This window comes from Venturia canescens, chromosome 8 (genome assembly GCF_019457755.1).
Source record: "Venturia canescens isolate UGA chromosome 8, ASM1945775v1, whole genome shotgun sequence".
Lineage (NCBI taxonomy): Eukaryota > Metazoa > Arthropoda > Insecta > Hymenoptera > Ichneumonidae > Venturia > Venturia canescens.
Window position 1 is genome coordinate 5952092 of NC_057428.1, and position 25612 is coordinate 5977703.

At 37.3% G+C, this 25612-nt stretch overlaps 1 protein-coding gene across 10 annotated transcripts in view; it reads left to right on the forward strand.

The window, feature by feature from the left end:
• Positions 1 to 25612, forward strand: part of Drep2 (DNA fragmentation factor-related protein 2) — a 438119-nt gene that overhangs the window by 250115 nt on the left and 162392 nt on the right. For 6 of the 10 annotated variants that reach the window (XM_043427018.1, XM_043427015.1, XM_043427013.1 and 3 more), the window contains one exon: positions 6592 to 6645. The exons of 3 other annotated variants lie outside the window; for them this stretch is intronic. In XM_043427018.1, the coding sequence (XP_043282953.1) occupies positions 6592 to 6645 (54 nt within the window). Of the gene's footprint in view, positions 1 to 4384; positions 4850 to 5787; positions 5874 to 6591; positions 6646 to 25612 lie in introns of those variants that run through there. One more of the 10 variants, XM_043427020.1, reaches the window with a different exon arrangement.

Consider the following 25612-nt stretch of genomic DNA (forward strand, 5'->3'; position numbering starts at 1 on the left):
TGTACCTAAACCTAGTCCTCCAAAACCCATGAGCTATCGCCCTAGACATCCTCGAATAATCCAGCGGCGTCGACCAGAATTTTATATTTTTTTAGTTTTATTATTTATTATTTAATGTTATTCGTATTATTCAATTTTTTCATTTTATTGTATTATTATCATTTTATATTATAGTATAATATAATATATATATTATATTATATATTAATTATAATAAAATATTTATTATAATAATATTTTATTATTAATTAATATTAATAAATAAAATATATATTATATAATTATATACATATTTTATGCGCAAACCAGGAGCTGGTATTGCCCCCGCTGTGCGCCCATTCTCTGTCTCTCTCGCTCGGCGACGCAGAAGGAGAGGGGGTAGCCGCGTTCAGCGTAGTGCGTGACGTAGAGTGTGACAAAAGTAAGAAATCGTGCAAAGGACGTAAGTCCAAATGTAAACAAGCGTAACTTACGCCCCTCTGTCTCTAAGAAAATGAAAATCCCGAAATGATGGATTTTAAATCACCAACGTTACATATCTCAGGATCTACTGGACGGATTTACTTGCAACAAAGACCAATGGAAAGAGAAAAATCGAAAAAAAATCGTCACAAATTTTCAAGTTCTTTTATGAAATGGTTTTTTTGTGAGAGCCATTTGAAAATTCTGTGACGTCATAAAACCGGCATATTCGCGTATATAAGAGTAGCGGCAGGGCTCGCGCTGGCTTTTCTTTTGCGCTGCAGTTTTTCCTTTTAATACTTGGCGTCGAGCCGCTACCGCGTCTCTTGATATATATATAATATAATATCCATGGAGTCTGAGCGTGGTCGGGGTACGACTCAAAAGTTAGAAGGCCTAAAATGGTGAACAGGCATTCTGTATAACGCATATATAGATATACAGAATGCCTGTTCGCTATTTTAGGCCTTCTAACACTTGAGCCTCACCCGCGGTCGGCCTAGCAGCTGGAGGAGCCGACATCGTTGAGCCAATCAGAATGCGTAGAGGCAACAACTCTACTACCACTGACTACGTCAAAACGCGTATACGTATACGTCGAACTCGTGATGTGTCAGTAACTTTTGCATAAACTTGAGCCCGTGCAAAGTTTTTTCTCAGCAATTACGCCACCGATCGTGTTGATTTTGGGCGCAATCGAAAGAGAATTTCTTAATTAGCTGAAAGTTCAATTTTCAAAGGCTCAGATGACTCATAACTTCGGTAATTCAAAAAAATCACTTGCCAATTTTACCCCCACCACGGCGAATCGTTTTATTCAGAGAAAGTATACTCGGCGAGAGCCTCGGGCCAGCAGACGACAGGGCTGTCAATGTACTTGTCCCGAGACTCTACCGAGTCTCTTGATTGGTATGAATAAACTGTAAGCTAAAGAGGTGGAAAAAAGAGACTGGAGGGCACGGCCAAACTAAATGTAATATGACAAAAATACATTAGATTAGACATTTTTATTTGATAAAAGTTTTAAAAAAATTATTGGAATTTATTTACATTCAACGAATTATTCATTGAAATAAATATATGTTTAGAAACAATTCACGACGATAGGAAAGGATAACATAATTTAACCGATCACCACGAATTTATCGAGTACACGATACACACATCCCGAACTTCGCATTCTCAAAACAACATCAAGAGACTCGGTAGAGTCTCGGGACAAGTACATTGACAGCCCTGTCGTCTGCTGGCCCGAGGCTCTCGCCGATATACTTTCTCTGAATAAAACGATTCGCTGTGGTGGGGGTAATAATGGCATGTAAATTTCTAAAATTGCAGAGCTCAGGAGATTTTTTATAAATCAAAAATTGGTTTGGAGACTAATTTTCAAAATCCCTTTCGAATGAGCACGAAACCAACACGATCAGTAGCGTGAATGCTGAGAAAAAACTTTGCACAGGCTCAAGTTATGCGAAAGTTACTAACACATTTATGGATTAGCCGTGTCTGTACAGAATACCATCAAAGGCCTCTTGATGCCAGCTATAACCCATTTCTATGGAAGCTCGAGTCCCGGGATCCCGGCTACAGAAATAATGAGTTGTGATTGGTCAGGATACTCGCTGTACCGTTCCAGCGGAATAAAGTTTATGAATATATACCTATATATACAATCCCATCAGTCAGCTGTCAGCTTTTGATGTTATAATAAACGGATTTCCGACATTACGAAGTGCGGGGTGAAAAAAAAATATTTTTCATCTAATCAAGTGTTCAATATGTATTTATTTTATTCAAAATAGTGGTATGTGGTGTCATACATGCAGTGTATATTACGAAAACCAGATATATAGTGACTTTGGCGTGATATATTATTCGACCATCTGTCAGTTTTTGATGGCATGATCAAATTAATAGCAACAGCGATCAAAATGATAAAATTTCGGAGAAACAGTGCGAGCTGTATGAATTCGATTCAAAATTCTTATATGACTATAAAAAAAAATGTTATGTAAGTTTTGTGAAAACCATGGGGTTAGTTTACCCTCATCGCAATCGGTTCGCGAGTATTTGTTATATAGGACATATATTAGTATTGGGAAATTTCTCCTTGTACAAATTCTTTGATTTTACGTTTATTCATGACATAATTTTGTTGCAATCCTGGTTCTGGTTCATTACAAATTTTCAACAGGAGTTATGTGAGAAAAAAAAACTTTCGCTCATTATAATCTCTCAAATGTTCTTTCCAAACATAAATTTTATGTTGTGTTATTACATTATAGAAAAATTATGCGTGGTTGTATGTAAATGAATGCAAATAAATTTTGAAAAACTTTGGTCAAGTAAAAGTGTCTAATTCAATGTATTGTTGTCATATTTTCTTTCATTTCGTTTGGCTGTGTTCACCGGGCCCTTTTTCCCACCTCCTTAGCTTACAGTATATCCATACCAATTTCTATTCATTCTCTAGACAATTCGAGTGACTTCTGTATTTCGATTTCCTCATATTGATTTCAATAAATTGGAAAATTCATAACAAAAAGTTTTCATGATTCCTTGTTTATACACCCGAGTTTTAGAAAAATCTTTGGGCCATGTAAGTGCATAGATATATTCACTTGACTTAATGCATAATGAATTTGGAAATTTATTTCAATAAGTCATTGGGTGTCTGATTTTCATGATATCAAAATTCATATCTTCGAAATGCAATGAACACCTCTAAAGTGCGACAAAGTCATGAAGCGACATGTATGTTGAGTATTTCCAGACCATGTTTGCGATTGGCATCATGGGTTGAAAAATTCATGTGTGTAAGTCTATGTAATGTCTGGATGGCGGGGTACAATAATAACGTTTTACTCGATTTACTATTTTGTCACTTTATTTTTGTGGCCAACACCTGGTCCACGACAGCTCTTACAATTCGTAGCTCTCACATGAACTTGTGACTCTGGCAGAACTCCGGACGAGAATGACTTCGCTCACACGCGGACACAGCATGGCGGATTCGATTGTCTCCGATCACGGAACGGCGTTTCGCTAGACTCTATCGCTTATACAGCTATGGCTCGGACGTACGATCATTTCCGACAGCACATCCCTCCACACATTCTTTGGACATTATCACCCCCCCTGATCTATTGGGCTATAGCCAGGCCTCGCATTCATATCACATGACGTTCTTAAGAACTAGGTACACCCAGCACACATCGCTGATTATCATATTAACATGCGTTTTTTTCCTCTACAAATTTAGTCTCACTACAGGTTTAGAAACCCTACTGGAGCGACGCACGGGTATGACCGTGTTTACCGATGCCGAAAACGGTTTTTCCGACGCCTTTATTGTCGACGTTGCTTCGAGTGTTTGTGGCTCAGCTACCTTATTATACTCTGATTGAGTTTCAGCTCCAACAACTTTTTCCTCGGCCCCCTCAGTTATTATTGCTTTTCCGACTGAGTTCCTCGGTCCATTTCCGTTACCGTTTTGCTTGACGTCATACTCATTATTTCCCGATTCGTATGTCGCCAGTTGATCAATGTGACGCTTCCACAATCGATTATCGTCTGTACGAAGTTCGTAAGTAACGGGTGTAAGACAATCTGTTACCCTAGATTTACGCCACGAATTATTACTATAATCTTTGGCCATGACCATCTGGTCGGTATCTAATACAGATTTTCGGTTTCCCCGGAACGCTTTAATTTGACTACTTTGCTTTTGCTCTACGCCATAACGAAGCGTTGGTCGTAATAAATCTAATTTCGTTCGAAATTTTCGTCCTATTTGTAGTTCGGCGGGAGTACAATTTGTCGTACAGTGGGGAGAGGCTCGCATATAGAACAAATATTTACAAATCGCCTCATGTTTCGAATAACCCGCTTTTCGTAACAATTTATATTTCTTCTTAAAACTACGGACCGCATTTTCGGCAGCGCCGTTCGAAGCGGGATGATATGGCGCGGTTCGAACGTGCCTAATTCCATACATTCCGAGAAAATCGCTAAATTCCTTAGAACAGAAACTGGGACCATTATCCGTCACCAAATTCCACGGAATTCCCCAATTACACATAAATTCCTGAAAAGCTTTCATGGTCGATTCTGACGTAATGTCCTTCATTTCCTTCACGTCGACCCATTTAGAGAACGAATCTACCAAGATCAAAAACATGGTCCCATCAATTGGGCCTAAGAAATCCGCGTGTACTCTATAATTGGGCCCCTCTGGCCACTTCCACGGGTGTAGAACTGCGCGGGGCGGATTATCTGCTGACTCAAGGCACAATTTACACGATTTAGCGATTTTCTCTATGTCCCTGTCTAGTTCCGGCCACCACATATACGATCTCGCCATCGCCTTCATGCGCACGATACCCATGTGAGTAATATGGAGCTCTTCTAACAAGGCTCCCCGCAATTTTGTAGGTATTACAATGCGATGTCCCCACATTATACATCCTTCCTCCATCGTCAATTCCCTTTCTCTAACTTTAAAAGGTCTCAACTTTTCGTGAACTGATTCCGGCCACCCATTTACAATAAACTCACGAATTTGACTCAACTGAGGGTCGGCTAACGTTCCTTCTTCGATCATCACAGCGTTAATCGATTTCACATTTTCCGAAACATAATGCAGATACGAATAATTTTCACTTCCTCCCCATTCATTCGACTCATCAGTCAGAGGAACTCTTGATAAACCATCGGCTCGAGTATTGTCGGACCCCTTAATATATCTAATTTCGAAATTATAAGCCGACAACAACACAGCCCATCTTTGTACTCGGTTTGCTGACATCTGTGGCAATCCGTTTTTCGAACCAAAAATGTATACCAATGGTTTGTGATCCGTTTCCAAAACAAAGCTACGGCCATAGACATACTGATGGAACTTTTTCACTCCAAAGACAATGCCTAATGCTTCCCTGTCCAATTGTGAGTAGCCTTTTTCGGCTTTTGACAACGTACGAGACGCAAAAGCAATCGGTCTTTCGGATCCATCCTCATACACATGGGATAGTACTGCTCCCACGCCGAATGGCGACGCATCACAAGCCATCTTAATTGGTAGTTGTAAATCAAAATGGGTCAAGACCTCTGACTCGATCAAACTCTGTTTCGCTTCTCTAAAAGCTTTGTCACATTTACTGTCCCACTTCCACACTGCATTTTTCTTTAATAAATCATAGAGTGGACTGACAATTCCCGAGTAATTCCGAATGAATTTTGCATAATAATTTATCATGCCAAGGAACGCCCTCAATTGAGTCACATCAGTTGGAGCAGGAGCGTCACTAATTGCCTTCGTTTTCTCAGGAGACACGTGAGTCCCTTGGTTATCCAAAACGAACCCAAGGAATTCGATACTACTTTTCCCGTATTCACACTTCTCTTTCTTAACGGTAAGACCACAGTCTTTTAGTCTATTCATCACTGCTCGAAATCTACTATTGTGTGACTCACGTGTTGTTCCAGAAATCAAAATGTCATCGAAAAAACAGATCACTCCCTCCAACCCATTTAAAACTTTCTCCATTTCCCTCTGGAATAATCCCGGAGCTGAGGCTACGCCAAAACACAACCTGTTATACCTGAATAAACCTCTGTGCGTGGAAATAGTGACTAACTGCTTCGATTCGTCATCCAATTCAACCTGTTGGTACGCGTGTGACAAATCAACTTTTGAAAAAAATACCCCACCATTCAATGTCGCTAATAAATCTTGTACACGCGGAATTGGATAGCGATCGATTTTTATGTGGGGGTTAAGCGTTACCTTGTAATCTCCACATATTCTAATTTCGCCATTATTTTTGAGCACCGGCACAATTGGAGTTGCCCACTCACTATTTTCCACAGGTTCAATAATTCCTGCATCAACCAAACGCTTTAATTCTTTTTCCACTTTATCTCTCATCGCATACGGTAATGGTCGAGGCTTACAATAAATCGGCTTGACATTTTCTTTCAAATGTAATCTAAATTTTTGCTTCGTATATTTTCCCAATTTGTCAGAAAAAACCGAATCGAACTCACTGACCATAGACTCAATATCATCTTTTTCTGCATTCAACCATTCGATATTCGATTCCTCTTTAATTTTTAATAACTTCGATACAGGCACCGCCAGTGCATGGATCCAAGTTCTACCCAACAACGGAGGGCCATTTCCAGGTAATACGAACAATTCAAGCGATTTCTTTCTCTTATTATATTCTGCTTCGACTTCCACATATCCCACAGGCACAATCACCTGTCCTGGATGCGATCTAAATCTACGGTTTGATTTCTTTAGACGCAGTCTACTCAATTCATTTTGATTTTTCCAAAAACACTCCGAAACTGCTGCTATATCGGACCCCGTGTCCACGTCAAATTTTACAATTTCGTCTTGAACTTTCACATCAATTTTAATTGGCTCCATACTAAAAATTCCTTCGCTTGGCATTTCTTTATTTTCCATTTGCAAGTGAAAAAGATTATCAAAATTGCATGGAACATTTTCTTTTTCGTTTTCGCCCATATAATTTTGTCTCTCATTTTTGTTTACATTAGATTTGTTTTCACTGCTAGATTGAGCCTTACTATTTTGATATTTCTTGTTTTCTCTGCACATTTTCGACAAATGTCCCTCTTTTTTGCAACTATTACATTTATACTGTTTATATTTACATACACTTGAACGATGGTTTGTTCCTCCGCAACAGAAACAGCGACTCCTCTGGTAGTTGTTGTTGTTGTTGTTGCTCCATTTATTCTTCGACGCATGAGAATACTTCTTTGACTCCATGAAGTTGATTTGATCCGAACCGTTCTTTAGTTTTGCACCCATGTGCTCGACATCCTTCGACGCTGACTCCAGTGCGAGGGCTAATTCCACTGCTCTCTCGTAGGTCAAGTTCGGCTCACCGAGCAAACGTTTCTGGATCGATGTGTTGCGCAGACCCCAAACCAACTGGTCTCTTAGATGGTAGTTCAAGTTTTCATTAAATTCACAATAAGTCGAAAGTTTTTTAAGACTAGTCAAATACAACTTAATATCCTCGTCCTCCTTTTGACGACACTCTTTGAATTTGAACCGCTCCGTAATGACACTAGGCTTTGGTCTCAAATGATTCTCCATAATTTGAGTCAACTGCTCAAAGGACTTCTCAGACGGCTTAATTGGCGAGCATAAGTTTCGAAGTAGGGCATAACCCTCACTTCCCAGCAATGTAATAAGGAGAGAGACTTTTTTATTTTCTTGAATATCGTTCGCGAAAAAAAATTGCTCTAACCTTTCTTTCCACAGGATCCAATCTTCTTGCGCGTTGAATTCCTTTAATTCACCAATTCTCGACGTTACTATCCGTTGAGGCTGTCCCGGAGCCACCTGTGCCGCTTCGATATTCATCTCACGTTCCCGTAGTTGCGCCCTTTGCGCCTGGAAATTTTGCTGGTCCACTGCCAACTGCTTTCGATTTTCTGCCAGTTCGAGCTTCTTCTCCGCCAACTCTGCACGTGCTCTCTCAATTTCCTTGAATTCTTTTGCTAATTTTTTTCTCAACTCTTCGTCCGACATTTCCACGTGCTATTTACACTGACTTTTGAATCGAACGAAATCTTTGCGATCCTATCGCGCACGCACTCCTTTTTGTCCTCGTCGCCACTGTAATGTCTGGATGGCGGGGTACAATAATAACGTTTTACTCGATTTACTATTTTGTCACTTTATTTTTGTGGCCAACACCTGGTCCACGACAGCTCTTACAATTCGTAGCTCTCACATGAACTTGTGACTCTGGCAGAACTCCGGACGAGAATGACTTCGCTCACACGCGGACACAGCATGGCGGATTCGATTGTCTCCGATCACGGAACGGCGTTTCGCTAGACTCTATCGCTTATACAGCTATGGCTCGGACGTACGATCATTTCCGACAGCACAGTCTACGTCTGATAATTTTTGGATGTGATCAAATATTTTGTTTGCGTATAACTATGGAGACATACAAAAATACAGCATTTCGCTTGCTTCAACATGCAGCGTATCTGTCACTTTTTTTCTTGAATGTAACATAATAAGTTTCAAGAATGTGGTTCATGGAATTTTGAAGTGGTTTGCCCCATAGCACCAAAGTTTGTATTACTGGCATGCAGCGAATACCTATGAACTTTGATATTTCTGTGAAGCGTAGGTGTGCCAATCTTTTCACTTTTTGGTTCCGACTGCAATATATAAACGAAGATACATGAAACAATTTTGAGTTCTGTTCACTTTGAAGTGCGCTGTCTTTTTTTCTTTTAGTTTTGGCATAATGAATTTTATGAATCGGTGGTAATTTTTTCTTTCTGTATCAAAATGTAGATGAATAAATCGCAGTGGATACTTGCAGACTTTGAAAATTCTGTGTATTGACATGCACGCTAGGTATTAGCACTTCCTATTTTTGATTATGAAATATGGATACTCACAATTAATAAAAATTGTAGAAGAATTATAGAATTACGATATGGATTACTAGTAATAAATAACTCAAAATAATGATAAGTGATACAATATGGATTACTATTATGGATGATGATATGGATTACTAGTAATAAATAACTCAAAATAATGATAAATGATACAAGAAGTCAGCGATGGCCTATTTATGAATTACATAAGAAGTTATGTTTTCAAAATGCAATGGACATATTAATAAATAAGCAATTCTGTTGGTCTTGACGCACTTCATAGTTTATCTTTTGTCCGGTTGAACCTTGGTGGCTACATGCAGAGTTTAAAAATTTTGTGCATCGACATGGGTGTGTCAACTTTTATCTCTGGGTATGATAATACAAATGAAAAAGATTGCTTCAAAAAGTCCTTGGAAGCACGTTTTTTAATGAAATGAAAATTGCTAGCATTAGAATTCAATAAACATATGTGAAAATTGCGAATTCTGGTGGACTTGGTGAACATTGTATATATTTTTTTCTTTCTCCTTCTGTCAAATTTTAAGGAAAATCAATCAAAAAATTCGGTTCATTGAAAAATCTTCATATTTTCTTTATTCACAATGATTTTATCAAAACTATTGAAAACAAAATTTATAAATGACGGGGGAAAATTCCACAATGATACAAAATATTGAAAAACCTTACGGAATATGATTTTAATCCCACAAAATTATGGGCACGTTTGAAATGGTTGCAAAATTGAGGGTATCACTTCAAACATTCGAAGAATATCAAACTGTTATAAATTGTACAAAACTTAAAGAAAAACATTGGAGAACTTATTTTTAAATATAACAATAGAAACATTGGTTAACTTTAGAAAATCTTATTTAAGAATATTTTTTGTCGTTTAGAACTGCCATAGAAAAAAGATTTGATATCAAGCCGTAAAAATCCTCTCTCGGAGAAAAAAATTTGGACAATTACATTGATGATCGCCCGTTTTCTTATTACACCACAAAAAATGTAAACAAAACTTCTTAAGTCACACAACGAAAATGATTTCGAACCGTAAGAAAATATCAAATATATTACAATCCTACAGCATTCGTGTATAATACTCTTCACTAGTATACTGATTGTGCGGTATCAGTCTTTTTTCGACAAATCAGATGTTACAAGCCAAAATCATATCTCGGCCTCCAACCTGCTTTCCACTATGCTCTTGGGTTCCTAATTGACAAAACATATTAGAGTACAAGGAAAAAAATCGCCAAAGTCCAAGGATAAACTTGTGACGAAATATTTCCAGTACAATTTTGACGAAAAATAGGTCTTTTTTCGTGGAAACCAATGTTATAAGCATTAAATCGTAAATAATTCATAGAAATTAAAATTAAAATTATATAGTCGTCAAAACATAAATAAGGAACTTTCGAGAAAAAAGACGTGATATCAAACCATAAACTTCCCCTAGGGAAAAAAGGTTGGGACAAGTACATTGATGGTGTCGTGTTTGCTGATAATTCCATCCATAAAAAAAACTTAGAAACCGATGCCTCTTCTTATTTGATTCGAACAGCTAAATCAATTGAAAAAAATTCATCTTATTTACGTGCAGCATTAAAATTTATTATATCAATTCGAGGGCAAGTATTTTCTAATGAATTCAAAAAAGTTACCACTTGAATTACGTGCAGCACTAAAATTTGTGATATCAATCGGTGGACAAGTATTTTATTAGTAACTCCAAATTTTGACATTATTAAATTGGCCTAAGAAGCTTTTAAATCCAAAAATATCACATGCAAGCTAATCATTACTTGCTCTATGGTGGCAGAGACTTATAAGAAAATCGATTCTTTTCAGACTTTCAGGAGCTTCTGATATTATTCACAATATTCGACGTCAATTGGATCGTTACAAATTATGTTTAAATATGAGTTAAAAGTACTTGTCCGGCCCATCACTATCCATTAAAATTGTTTATTCAAATAAAAATCAGGGCTTTTCTAGAACTGATGGAGCACAAATATTCATGCAGAGGGAATTTAGAGAGTTATCTTCAAGTAATTTTCCCTCAAGTGCACTAATTTAATAAGAATGGAAACGAATTGTCCTGTACTATACAAAGGATGTTTTTGTGCATCGATAAATAAAAAACATTTTGCACATTAAATATGTTCAAGTTTCCAAAAATAAGTCCCCAGTTTGTATTGGAATGACGGCAATTTTTACTTTTCACTTCTTCCAGCGAACGAATTTCATTCGGTATAACTAACCTATACTATTATTAAGAACATTAAACTAATAATAAATCGCATTTCAATACATTTTTAACCGGATTCTGCCGTATAATTTCGTTTTTTTATGATTGATTTTTATTTCAATAAATAGTGTTGGGCCGGACAAGTACTTTTAACTCATATTTAAACATAATTTGTAACGATCCAATCGACGTCGAATATTGTGAATAATATCAGAAGCTCTTGAAAGTCTGAAAAGAATCGATTTTCTTATAAGTCTCTGCCACCATAGAGCAAGTAATGTTTAGCTTGCATGTGATATTTTTGGATTTAAAAGCTTCTTAGGCCAATTTAATAATGTCAAAATTTGGAGTTACTAATAAAATACTTGTCCACCGATTGATATCACAAATTTTAATGCTGCACGTAATTCAAGTGGTAACTTTTTTCAATTCATTAGAAAATACTTGGCCTCGAATTAATATAATAAATTTTAATGCCGCACGTAAATAAGATGAATTTTTTTTCAATTGATTTAGCTGTTCGAATCAAATAAGAAGAGGCATCGGTTTCTAAGTTTTTGCTGGTGCTGGCATGTGACGTCAGTCCACGACACCGCCGTGAAGGTAGCCCTAGGGACATGAGGCCTTTGATGGTATTATATGCAGATACGTCAAATTTATAAATGTGTTAGTAGCTTTTGCATAATCTTGAGCTTGTGCAAAGTTTTTTCTCAGCAATTACGCTACAGATCGTGTTGGATTCGGGCTCATTCGAAAGGGATTTTGAAAATTAGTCTCCAATCTAATTTTCGCTTAACCAAACATCTCTTACGCTCCGCAATTCTAGAAAATGACATGGCAGTTTTACCCCCACCACCGCAAATCGTTTTATTCAGAGAAAAGATAGTCTCGGCGAGAACCTCAGGCCAAAACAGACGACAGGGCTGTCAATGTACTTGTCCCGAGACTCTACTGAGTCTCTTAATCGGAGAGTAAAACAGTAGTAGAGATAAGAGTAGAAGTTATTTGCCGTTCCGCATATTCCCACGCCCCGATATCAGCTACTCAACACTAATGAATTCAGTGTCTTAGATAAAACGCAGGTAAAAGATCGTTGGCAACAAATGCCGTAGATAAATCGCAGGTAGAAGGTAATTAGCCGCACGCGCTGTAGGTAAATTTAATCAGCCGCAAGTGCCGTAGGTAAAGCGCAGGTAAAAGATAGTGCGAGCAGCAAGGTAACAAAAAAAATGAGAGATAACATAATTAAACTTTTGTGCAATACGGAAATACCGTATAGAAGAGAGACGGTACGCCAGTCGCCAGTTAAACTACGAATACGTAATAATACGCAATACAAGAAGAACGAACGAAAAATACCGACAAATAAAGATGTTGCTAACTGCCATATATTCCGTAGCGCGACAACAAGAGCGAGAGAGATAGCGCGAAAACATCACGCGATCGGGCGCGCTCGCTAGAGCCCTTGACACGTATAGGGAGAGAGACAGAAATAACTCGAGCGAAATTCCGCGTAATATTCAGCGCGTTACACCAAGAAAACTCAAACGATATATTTCTCAATAATTATTTTACGATATAATGCAGGAAAAATATTGAACTAAATTAATAACGAGTCAATTTGTTGAGTTGAGCGATACGCATCACATATTCGAGACCCGGGAATATCAAACTAAACGCCACATAAAACAAAACTAAACTTGGAACTATATTCCGAAAAACCAAAGGCTCAACAAGACAAAACAACTCCGGGAGAAAAGAATGGACTTACCGAGGAACCCAGCTCGTCGCACAAAGATAATGGCTCGATGGTTCAGGCTTGGACGGTGACTCGCCGGTACGGTGATTGGAATTCGACTAATTGTGCGAACGAGTGGCCCTCGATGTTCGGCGCTCTGCCCGCCACTAGGACCCAGCGCCACAGCGCTCACACGCTGGGCACGAACTAGAGTTCAGACTCTTAGCTCGCGCATTAGCGGTAATTTTGAAATACGCAATGCGTACAGAAATTTCTTTCTGTACCGTGTTTTACGCCATGCACAATGACATATTTTCTTCCACTGTTCTCGCCTTTCCCGCCCCTGAGAAACATTCCTCCCGACTATATAGCTATGATCCGAGTGCCTTTCCTCTTGGGGATCCGGCGGGTATCTCTGAAAAGGCAGAGGGGAGGCCTCCCTTATGACTCCAGACGTCATGAAATCACGGTGGGCCCACAACGATAAGCCACCAGGCAATTGCAGCACCTCTCTTCCAGGAAACTCCCCCGAAACCCATCGACCGAGGCACCGTATTGCACGGACCATGGCACTCGAATTCACAGCTTTGCGGACGGTGCAACTCTCGGTTGCTACAGCGGGAGAGGCACGGACGGCGTTCAGTGAATGGCCTATGTCAGCGTGTCATCTCAGCCGTCCGCAGGTCGAGAATGATGTTCGATGTTCGAAGACGGTGTGAGAAGAGCGATTCCCGCGAGCGAGGTCGGTTTAAACAGCGGAAAAACATAAATGGAATAAACTAACGGTTTCGAGGCCCATGTGGTGGAGGCAGCCCCAAATCTCCAAAACTAAATCAAATTTCTGTAATATCAGAATCAAAATAACTCCAAATAAATAAACCTCTAGGAAAAAAAGGTTGGGACAAGTACATTGATAGTCCCTTGTTGCCTGATCATATCATGAAATATGTAAAAAAAATTCCATAAAAAAAAATTATAAAACCAACCGTAAATAACTTCAACACAAAAATTCGAAAAAAATTCACAAATCATGAAAAAACATCATATTTATAGAATTACAAATCTGTAATTATTTTTTAAAATGTCAAAAAAATCAAATAAAACGTAAAAAATAAAAAAACCGAAAAACCGCGCCTGAAAACATTTTGGAAACCGATGCCCCATTCTCCTAACCTTATTCAAACAGCTAAATCAATTGACGAAAAATTCCATCTATGTTAAGTGCAGCATTAAAATTTATGATATCAATTCGAGGCCAAGTATTTAATGGTAAATCAGAATCTTTATTCTCACGGGAACCATCAGGAACTTGAGAGAGTTATAATGAATCAAAAAGTTACCATTTGAGTTACGTGCAGCACTAAAATTTATCATATCAATCGAGGACAAGTGTTTTATTAGTAAGTTTCTGTTTTAACATTATGAAATTGTTCTATAAGAAGCATTTAAATTACAAAAAAATCACACCAAGGTAAACTCATTCATTACTCTATCTGCTGGCAGACTTCGAAGAAAATCGACGCTTCTCTGACTTTCAAGATCCCCTGGTATTATTCACAATATTCGATGTCGATTTTGGATTGGTACGAATGATGTTTAAATATGTGTTAAAAGTACTTGTCCGGCCCATCACTTTTCATTGAAATTTTTTTTGACGAAATGTTTGATTGCATCCAAAAATGATCAGGCGTAGATTTACACACATGAATTTTTCAACCCATAATGCCAATCGCAAACACGGTGTGAAGATACTCAATATGCATGTCGCTTCAACTCGTTGTCCAACTTCAGAGGTCATCGTTGAATTTCGAAGATACAAATTTTGACATGACGAGAAACAAAGCACCCAGTGACTTACTGAAATAAATTTGCAAATTCATCATGCAACGCCTCAAGTGAATATCGATGCATTTACATTGCCCAAAGTTTTTTTTTTTTAATTTAGATGTATAAACAGGCACTCATGAAGACTTCGTTATGAATTTTTCAAATTATGTTATTGAAAACAACATAAGGAAATAGTAATACGAATGTCACACATGTTGTCTAGAGAATAGATAGAAATTGGTATGGATACACTGTATTCTAAGGAGGTGGGAAAAAGGGCCTGGAGGACATTGCCAAACTAAATGCAAAGGAAAATGTGGCAACAATACATTGAATTAAACACTTCAATGTCACAGTTTTTTAAAATTTATTTGAATTCATTTACATACAGCCACTTATATTTTTTTTGTAATGTAATTACACAATATAAAATTTCTGTTTGGAAAGAACGTTTGAGAAGTTATAATGAATGAACATTTTCTTTTCCCGCAACTTCTGTTGAAATATTTAAAAGAATAAGAACAGGGATTGCGAAAAAATTATGTCACAAATAAACCTAGAGTCAGTGTTCATACTAGAAAAAATTTCCCAACTCTGATATATCATCAAACACTCCCGATCCAATTGTCATGAGAGTAAACTAACTGTTTTTACCCGCACCGTTTTCACAAAACTCACATAGCACATTTTATAGTCATATTAGAACATTCAATCGAATTAATATATCTCGCACTGTTTCCCCGAAATTTTATTATTTAATTCGCTGTCGCTACTCGTTCGCTCATACCATCGAAAACTGACAGATGGTTGTACACGATACATATAGATATATATTATCATTATACGTTCAGGGAGTTTGAGCGCGGTCGGTCAGCTGGAGCGAGCCAAGATCGGTGAGCCAATCAGAATGCGTCGAGACAACAACTCTACTACCACTAACTACGTCGAACGCGTAAACGTATATGTTAAACCGGTCATGTGTCAGTAACTTTTGCATAATTCTAAGCCCGTGCAAAGTTTTTTCTCAGCAATTACACCACCGATCGTACTGATTTTGGGCGCAACAAAATCACTTGCCAATTTTACCCCCACCACCACGAATCGTTTTATTCAGAGAAAGTATACTCGACGAAAGCCTCGGGCGAGCAGACGACAGGGCTGTCAATGTACTTGTCCCGAGACTCTACCTAGTCTCTTGAAAACATCTCTCTCTCTTCCCGTCACACGCAGGAAATAGGTGAAACAAAAGGCAATTGTCGCGCAACAGGCAATATACGCGAGTTCTTAAAATACAACTTGTAATTACGCAACGTTGAGTCTCGTTCCGGCCATCACCCGACGAGTCGAAGAGGCGTCAAAATGGGCCGTAAACCCGGTCCATTGATCGACACCATTCGTACGAGTAGCGGGGCAAAAATGTCACATTACAATATTAACCGGTTGACTGGTGAGCTTTTTTCCAATTTTTGTGCCAAAACTGGTACAAGCCAATATGTTACCGAAAATCACGATAATTTATTTCTGAGGGTTTTCGAGGTTGCTGATTCCATTTTCATGTGATAAAGCATGAAATTTTCGCAGTGACAAATTAACAAATTTCACCCTGAATCCTTATTTTTCACATTTTTGGGGGCAGCGAATTTTGTTTGATTTCGATGAAAAAGTCCAGTGTGATAAAAAACTAAAAATTTTCATGTCATATAGCATGAAAATCCATTGAAAAAACGAAAAGTTTCACCCTCAACCTTCGATTTTCCCCATTTCCAAGGGTAGCGAGGTGAAAATTAAGTTCAAAAATCGACTCAGCGACCCGAAAAACCATTGTATACCAATTTTTGTCCAAATCGGTTGAAAATTGAAAAAATTATTCCAATATGTACACATATGCTACAAAGCCAGAATGGGCCCGATTTTTTTTTGTACATATATGATCCAATACCAGTCAACCGGTTAACAAAATACTTATCCTCCGATTGATGTCATAAATTTTAGTGCTGCACATAACTCAGATGGTGACTTTTTCGATTCACTAGAACTTTTTCAAGTTCCGGATGCTTCCCGTAGAAGTGAATTTCTCATGTTCTATTAAAATTTTTTTTTTTCCTTTACAATATAACTACAGATTTGTATTTTTTTAAAATATAATGTTTTTTCATGATTTGTGAAAGCTTTTCTTAATTGTTTTGTTGAAATTATTTACAGTTGGTTTCGTAATTTTTTTTATATACCATTATGTTTTGAATTTTTTTCATTCGTCATCCGATGTACTCGTCACTTTTGCATTTATTTGACAACGTTTTGTTCTTTTGAACCAAACGTTTTTCATACATTACCAAGATTTAGGAGATTCAGTTTGTTTTTTAATACGTTTGGAATGGTTTTTTTTTTTATCACCGTTAGTAATGAATTGCTTATTTGAAGCAAGTTTCGAGAGAATAAATCGAACAACTTCTTATAAATCATCGTGCATTTGTTTTTTGGACTACACGAGTGTCATATAGGGTTTTGTACAACCATCTGTCAATTTTTGATGGCATGAGCAAACGAATAGAAACAGCCATCCAAATAATAAAATTTCGGAGGAACAGTGCGAGCTGTATCAATTCGATTCAAAATTCTTATATGACTATAAAAAAAAAAAATGTTATTTGAGTTTTGTGGAAATAATGCAGGTTAGTTTACTTCAATCGCAATCGGTTCGCGAGTATCAAGAGACTCGGTAGAATTTCGGGACAAGTACATTGACAGCCCTGTCGTCTGCTGTCCTGAGGCTCTCACCGAGACTATACTTTTTCTGAATAAAACGATTCGCGGTGGTGGGGGTGAAATTCGCTTGTGATTTTCTTAAATTACGAAACTCATGAGTTATGTACGGCTTCGAAAACTGAACTTTTAGCTAATTAAGAAGTTCTCTGTCGAATGAGCCCAAAATCAGCATGATCAGTGTCGTAATTTCTGAGAAAAAACTTTGCACGGGTTTAAGATTATGCAAAAGTTACTAACACATTCAGGATTTGACGCATCTGTATACACGTACTCCAACCGCTACAAATATAGGCCCCTTGGCCCCCATGATCACCAATCTCTGGTGAGAGAAATTTTGCTGCAACCAATGAAGGGTGAGAGAATTTTTGGGCCAATAACATTCAATAAAAAGAGCAAGGAAGTTTGGCGGAAAGCTGAGGAGCTCGAGAGCTCGAAATCACTCGAAAGTCACCAGCCGAAGTTTCACGTCGTGTTGACGTTTAGGGTTATGATGTTAGGAAGTGCGTGCGGGAAAATAAAAATAATTTTCGCGTCATCTAACAAAGTGTATACTAATATTTATTTTGTTAAAACTTGTGGTATACTAAACCGGTACAAAAGCGGCCGCGTAAATGTAGACTGTGATCTGTGTGTGAAAATGAAAAATATAAAAAAATGCGCGATGCTTATGTCAACGAAACTTTTCAATATTTCATTATTTCGTTCGATTGGAAATAAGTGTCAACTGAGATAATCTTTCAATTAAACCAGAGTGCGCGGAATATTGTCAAGTGTAAATATATCGTCGGTTGCGTGATTATATATCATGTGTAATAATGTAGGTTATATATGCGAGTTCCCTTTGATAGCTGTGTCATAACGAACCGGCCGGGGTATGACGTTACGAAGTGCGGGACAAATGTAACAAACGTTGTCACAGTTAGTGAATAATAATATAAATAAGGCAAATCAGTTTATCAAAAATAGGTGTGGAAGTTGTAAGGACAAATGTTCGTCAATCTATAATGTGTCAAAATTTCTTTTTACGATCTGAAATATTATGATTGATGATTAATAAAACAAGAACACACGGAACTTTTAGTATATAATGTGAGAAACTCCAATCGAATAAAGGTTTTCTAATTGATTTCTTGTGTCATCATTATTTTTGAATATTCCCATATCATGTTTCCTATTGAGTTTGGCTCTGCTCTTTCCGATCCTTGTTTTGACTCCATTGGTTTGCAGCGGATCGATACATATTATTAATTCGTTGCCTGAGATGTGTCCACTGATTTTCTACTACTTTTTCATGCTGATTGAGGTAATGTGATTCAAGAGGTTCCCTAGCGGATTGTACGACCAGGCATCGGTCAAAAAAAGTACAAAAACGACCGAAATTGGTCGAAACCAACCGAAAAACGACCAACTTCAGTCGTTTTTGTACTTTTTTTGATCGATGACTGGTCGTACAATTCGCTAGGCTTTCCAACTATGATCATCACTTGCACATTTTGTACATCAGATTCTCAAAACAGTTTCTGGTCTTGACTTAAGTGTAGTTATTCTTTTTCCACCTGGTCTGTCGAGAAATAAATTTTGAAACTTGTTCCAAAAAGTCTTTGGATGCTTTTTTTGCTGATAATATGAAAAGTTGAATCTTCGGAATGCGGTAGACAAACACAAATGTAGACAACAGTACTTATGAAATGACGTGTATGTTCAGTATTCCTATTCTGCAAACTGCAAATGTGGAATTATTGGTGAAAACATTCATTACGATAAGTCTACAGTTGCTCAGTTTTGGATGCGATTAAGTATAATGCCTGCCAACATCAGGGAAATCAACAAAATTTCTGAATGTTATGTGTGCTATGTCATTTTAATGTAACATCATGACTTTTAACAACTTTTCACTATAATACTACAGATTTGAATCATTGAAATACAGCAAAAATCTGCAAACTATAAAATTTATATATTGTACCATTCATTTTACTTTTTGACTCTCACTATAACATAAATATAAAGTGAAAAATTCATTAGAAAAATCTTTAGTTGCTCATTTATGAATGGATTTGAAACAAGCTCATTGCGCAGATACATTGAATTGCAGCAGATACCTGCGAACTTTGACATTTCTGTGGATAAGTATATGTGCTAACTATCACCCCCTATCTTTGATTATGGTAATATGTAATGAAACTTGATTCAGCAAGTTTTAAAGTGATTTTTTTCAAATAGTATTGAAGTTTGTATTACTGCGGTATGGAGTGAATACCTTCAAACTTTCATATTTTTGTGTCGCAGCATGTGTGCCAATCATTTCAATTTTTTACTCCAACCGTAACATGTAATCTCAAAAATTCATCACAAACGTCTTCAGCTTTTCTAAATTCCTAAATTTTCCGTTTTCTATTCTATTCTGAGTTTTTAAATTTCTAAATTGATTTTTAAATTCTCCTGAAATTGTTTTTCTCCAAAACCAATGCGCAGGTACCTTAAACGTCTTTGAATTCCGTTGGTCTGTTAAATTAAGTACGCTCAGTTTTTCGCTTCATTGAGTTCTCACATGATAAATGTTTCCGGGTGCCTTTTTTCTGCAACTATCAAACTGAAAATAATTGGATCTCAGCGGCCACTTGCAAACTTTGGATCGGTTGGTATCATCCAAAACAAACATCGGGGCACGTTATGGATGACACGAAAATGCAATTCAGAATGCAAAAATGATTCAGAATGCAAAAACGACATTCAAAAATGGCCAATTCTGTTGGATTTGTTGTGTCTTGAATTTGATCTATCTTTCCTCTTTTCCTTTCTTTTTTCTAACGTCATAAGCCGAAAATCATATCTCGGCCCGCAACACGCATTGCTCCATGCTCTTGAGTTCCCAAGGGACAAAACATATTAGAAGACAAGGGGAAAAATCACCAAAGTCCAAGAACAGACCTGTGACGAAATATTTTCTGTACAATTTTGACGAAAAATAAGTCTTTTTTCGTGCAAACCAACGTTATAAGCCGAAAATCATATCCCGGCCTACGACCCGCTTTCCACCGTGCTCTTGCGTTCCCAATAAGCATAACATATTAGAGTACTAGGAAAAAAATCCCCAAAGTCCAAGGACGGACGTGTGACGAAATATTTCCAGAACAATTTTGACGAAAAATAGATCTTTTTTCGTGAAAATCAACCTTGTAATCCGAAAATCATGAATAATTCATAGAAATTTAAACTAAAATGATATAGTCATCTGAACATAAATAAGGAACTTTTAAGAAAAAAGACTTGATATTAAACCATAAACTTCCCCTAGGAAAAAAAAGGTTGGGACAAGTACATTGATGGTCCCTCATTTGCTGATAATTATATACATCCATAAAAAAAATATGAATTTTTTTTTTTTAAATTGTAAAAAAAATTACTTTATAAAAAAAAATACAGAACAATTCGAAAAAAATTTCGCAAATCTTGAAAAAACAATATATTAAAAAAAAAAACTAATCTGTATCTGTTTTTTAAAGTGTCAAAAGCATCAAATAACAAATAAAACATAAAAAACCGAAACATCACGCTTGAAATAATTTTGGAAACCGATGCCTCATTCTTCTTATTTTATTCGAACAGCTAAATCAATTAAAAAAACTTCCATCTAATTTACATGCAAGTATTTTCTAATCAATTGAAAACAGTCACCATTTGAGTTACGTGCAGCATTAAAATTTATGATATCAGTCGAAGGACAAGTAATTTATGAGCAACTCCAAATTTCAACATTATGGAATTGTTCTTAGAAGCTTTAAATCCAAAAAAATCACATGCAAGCTAGCCATTTCTTACTCTATGGTGGCAGAGACTTATAAGAAAATCAATTCTCTTCAGGCTTTCAGGAGCTTCTGATATTATTCACAAAATTCGACGTCGATTGGATCGATACAAATTATGTTTAAATATGAGTTAAAAGTACTTGTCCGGCCCATCACTATCCATTAAAATTGTTTATTCAAATAAAAATCAGGGCTTTTCTAGAACTGATGGAGCACAAATATTCATGCAGAGGGAATTTAGAGAGTTATCTTCAAGTAATTTTCCCTTAATTGCACTAATTTAATAACAATGAAAACGAATTGTCCTGCCATATACAAGGGATGTTTATGTGCATTGATAAATAAAAAACATTTTGCCCATTAAATATGTTCAAGCTTCCAAAATTACTCCCCAGTTTTTATTCCAATGACGGCAATTTTTATTTCTCACTTCTTCTTTACCGGATTTTGCCGTTGTGATTGATTTTTATTTGTATGAATAGTGATGAGCCGGACAAGTACTTTTAACTCATATTTAAACATAATTTGTATCGATCCAATCGACGTCGAATATTGTGAATTGTATTACGCGCCTCTTCCTCGAGATCAACTTGTAGTTCCCCCCACTCCCACCGATGTCGCCACAATTTTAAAGCTATAGCTACGCTAAAAAAAAACAAAAAGAGAGCGCCGCCCACATACCCACGCCTCGATCTTCACGACTCATTCTTTCGCTTTGTGCTGATTAGCCACATTGTGTTGAAAAATAAAGATTTTTTAAAACGTGAAAATGAATCGTAAAAGAACGAGATCTAGATCATCGGATGAAGAAAATCGAATGACTAATCTCGAGAGGAAGCTTGAGTAGTTGGAGAAAGAAAATAGAAAATTGAGAAGAAAAAAGAAAAGAAAACGTCGTCGTAGAGAACGTTCCAGAGTTTCCAAGGCTGATGCTTCATCCTCAGAGAGCGGTCGTAAGCATTTTTAGGGCTGATTCTTATGTTTTTTCTGTTGTCGTGTTTCAGTATCTAGTCTAATTTGGAGGAGATACGAATTTCTTTTTGGACGATGAAATGCACTTTCCGGCTTCTGAATCTTTTTCGCAGGCTCTAGCCTGCAAAAGTGTCGATTGTTTTTTTTTCACGTTCACAGGCTCTAACTTGTGTGTGTTGAAAATGTTAGTTCAGGAGCGATAAACTTGAGCATAATTGATGGCTCGAACTTATCTAAACGTTGGGACAATTAATAGGACTAACCTATGATTGTCGATCTGGATTTCCAGATCGTTACAGTGTCAATTGGAGCATCGAGAATTCTGGTCAAGTGAGCCAAGAGGAGAATAACGAAGAGAGGAGCTGTTCTGTTGTACAACGAGTTCTGCAGAATAGATCAAATTTATCAATCGATTAACCAGTAGATGTCGTCCCGGTTTCACAATTGGGTTTGGCAGGAGATCAGCTCTTAGGTCCCGTTCCTGGCTCGCTGGCAGTTCAGTCTGGTGAACAGGCTGTGTTAGCTGCTGATTCACCGTCTGTTCAATCAGGCAATCAACAACCTGTATTAGCTGAAACTTCAACAACGACGCAGTTGATTTTACCAGATTCAGAGGTTACGCTGAGCCAGGACGTTCTGAATATTATTGGTAAGCGCATTTATGAGGAGAGAGTTCTCGCTCCCCCGGTGCACAATGATATTGTGGTGCGATGTGAGGACATAATTAAACAGGGCTTACCAGAGGAAGGTAAGGAAGAGATACTGAAGAAATACCCTCCTCCTAGCAATTGTACGTTAATCGACCCTCCGAAGTTAAACCCAGAATTTAAGAACATTGTGCCAGATTTAGACACAAAGAGGGATGAACGAATTCGTAAAAAGCAGGAAAAGATCTAGGCTTGTTTGGCTGTAGTTATGCAAGCAATGTCTACTGCGGTACGAGAAAAAGACCAACCAGGAATGCTGAAGTTTATTCAATATCTAGAGTCGCGGTAGCGACTCTGAGACAAGCACATTTATGTATGACGAGTCGCTTCCAGAGAGTCTTTACCGGAGCGAAAGTGTTTTTCAGTTGTTTTCGATAACACTCAAAATTTATTTCTTTAATAACTGAATAATTATAGTATTCCAAAGAATCCTGCAAGATGACGTATTTTTTATTTTTTTTTATCTTTCGATCGCGACCTCTATGAACTCTGTAGCTTAACGCTTTGAAAAGATATTAATTATTTATTTTTTAATTTCATCAAAAAATGTTGCATTTTTTCGCACACATTTTTGATGTTTATTTGTTTTTTCTTTAGTGATAAATCTGGTGCCATAATACAAATTGTATACCTATATATTTCCATGAATCTGTTCATGCTTCAAAAATTTGGAAAGTGACAGTTCCCCGTTGTATTCCAAATTTAAGCTGTCAATTTCACGAAATGCTATCGAATCATTCAGGGATTAAAGGATACCACATGTTCGTTTTACCAAGAAATCTGAGTCACGTATTGTGGCTGAATCTGTTTTTTTAATGTTCTTTTAGTAGGTGTGATGCTATCGAGTAAATCGTTGGATTGAGCTTTTTTTTTACTCGTGCTTATAGTTGATGATAAGCATTGGAGTGAATTCAAGTGAAGAATGCGCCAAATGTACATTCGTACATTCTTTATTTTTTGTATGAGCAAAGCTTGCAGGAAAAAAATAATTACGCGCGTCATCGTACGAGGTTAGAATGATGTGTCTGTGCATACGCAGTAGAGAAACGATCTCGACCCCTTTTCACCAAGGGCACAAGCAAAATCCATCTCTCGTAGGTGGTTTGATAGTTTTCGATTTCTAGGTCGACGGCTCCATGGTTTTCGATGTCTAGATAGATTTCTCCCAGGTTTTCGAAGTCTAAGTCGACAGCTCCATGGTTTTCGATGTCTAGATAGATTTCTCCCAGGTTTTCGAAGCCTAGGTATATTTCTCCATGGTTTTCGATGTATAAGTATATTTCTCCACGATTCTCAATGTCTAGGTCGACGGCTCCAAGAATTTCGATGTCTAGGTATATTTGCTCATGGTTTTCGATGTCCAGGTATATTTGTCCATAGTCTTCGATGTCTACGTATATTTCTCCATATATTTCTTAACGGCTTTTGATGTCTAGGTCGACGGCTCTATGGTTTTCGATGTCTAGGTCGAAGGCTCCATGGTTTTTTATGTCTAGGCCGACGGTTCCATGGTTTTTGATGTCCAGATCTACGGCTCCATAGTTTTCGATGTCTAGGTCGACGACTGCAAGGTTTTCGACATTTAAGTCGGCGCCTCCATAGTTTTCGATGTCCAGATATATTTCTTCATGGTTTTCAATGTCTAGGTATATTTTTTTCCACTGTTTCCGTTATCGAGGTCGTCGGCGCTATAGTTTTTAATGTCTAGGTATACTTCTCCATGTTTTTCGATGTCTAGGCATATTTCTCCATGGTTTTTCATGTCCAGGTATAGTTCTCCATAGTTTTCGCTATCCCGGTCGACGGTTCCATAATTTTCCATGTCTAGCTATATTTCTCTACGGTTTGCGATGTCTAGGTTGACGGATCCATGGTTTTCAAAGTTTGGGTCGATAGCTCTATAGTTTTCGATGTCCAGGTCGACGGCTCCACAGTTTTTGATGTCTAGGTATTTTTCCCGTAGTTTTCGATGTCGAGGTCGATGACTCAATGGTTTTCGATGTCTGGATATATTTCATCATGGTTATCGATATTCTGATCGAAGACTCCATGGTCTTCAATAACAGGGGAGATTTCAAGAACCCAGAATATCATGAATAAATATCACCGGACACTGATAAACATGAAACTGTCAATCTAGATACTGGAACCTAATAAAACATGATACGAGATGAAAAAGATAATGAAACATGGAAACGTCCTCTCAAACATCGAAAAACAATGACAATAACAGTGTTAACATGGTAATCATTGAGAGATTGTTCTCGACCCCATAAACTATGGCAATTTAAATATCGAAAACTATGGAGCCGTTGACCTCGCCATCGAAAGCCGTAGAGAAATATACCTAGACATCAAAAACTCTTGAGAAATATACCTGGACATCGAAAACTATGGAGCCATCCCCTTGTACTCCTGTTTATTCTTATTGAACTGCTTCAAGATTGGTGGGCTTGAAGACGCTGTTGCAATAAAAGTAGCGCTGCAGCGCTAAAAGAAAACTATTCACACGCTTAATCGCACGGAATGCACCCTAGTTCGGAATAAATTTTCAAATAAAATGTATTGTGTATGATATAAATATTGAATTCAAACGGAAATGTGTAGAATTGAATTGAATATTATAGATGGG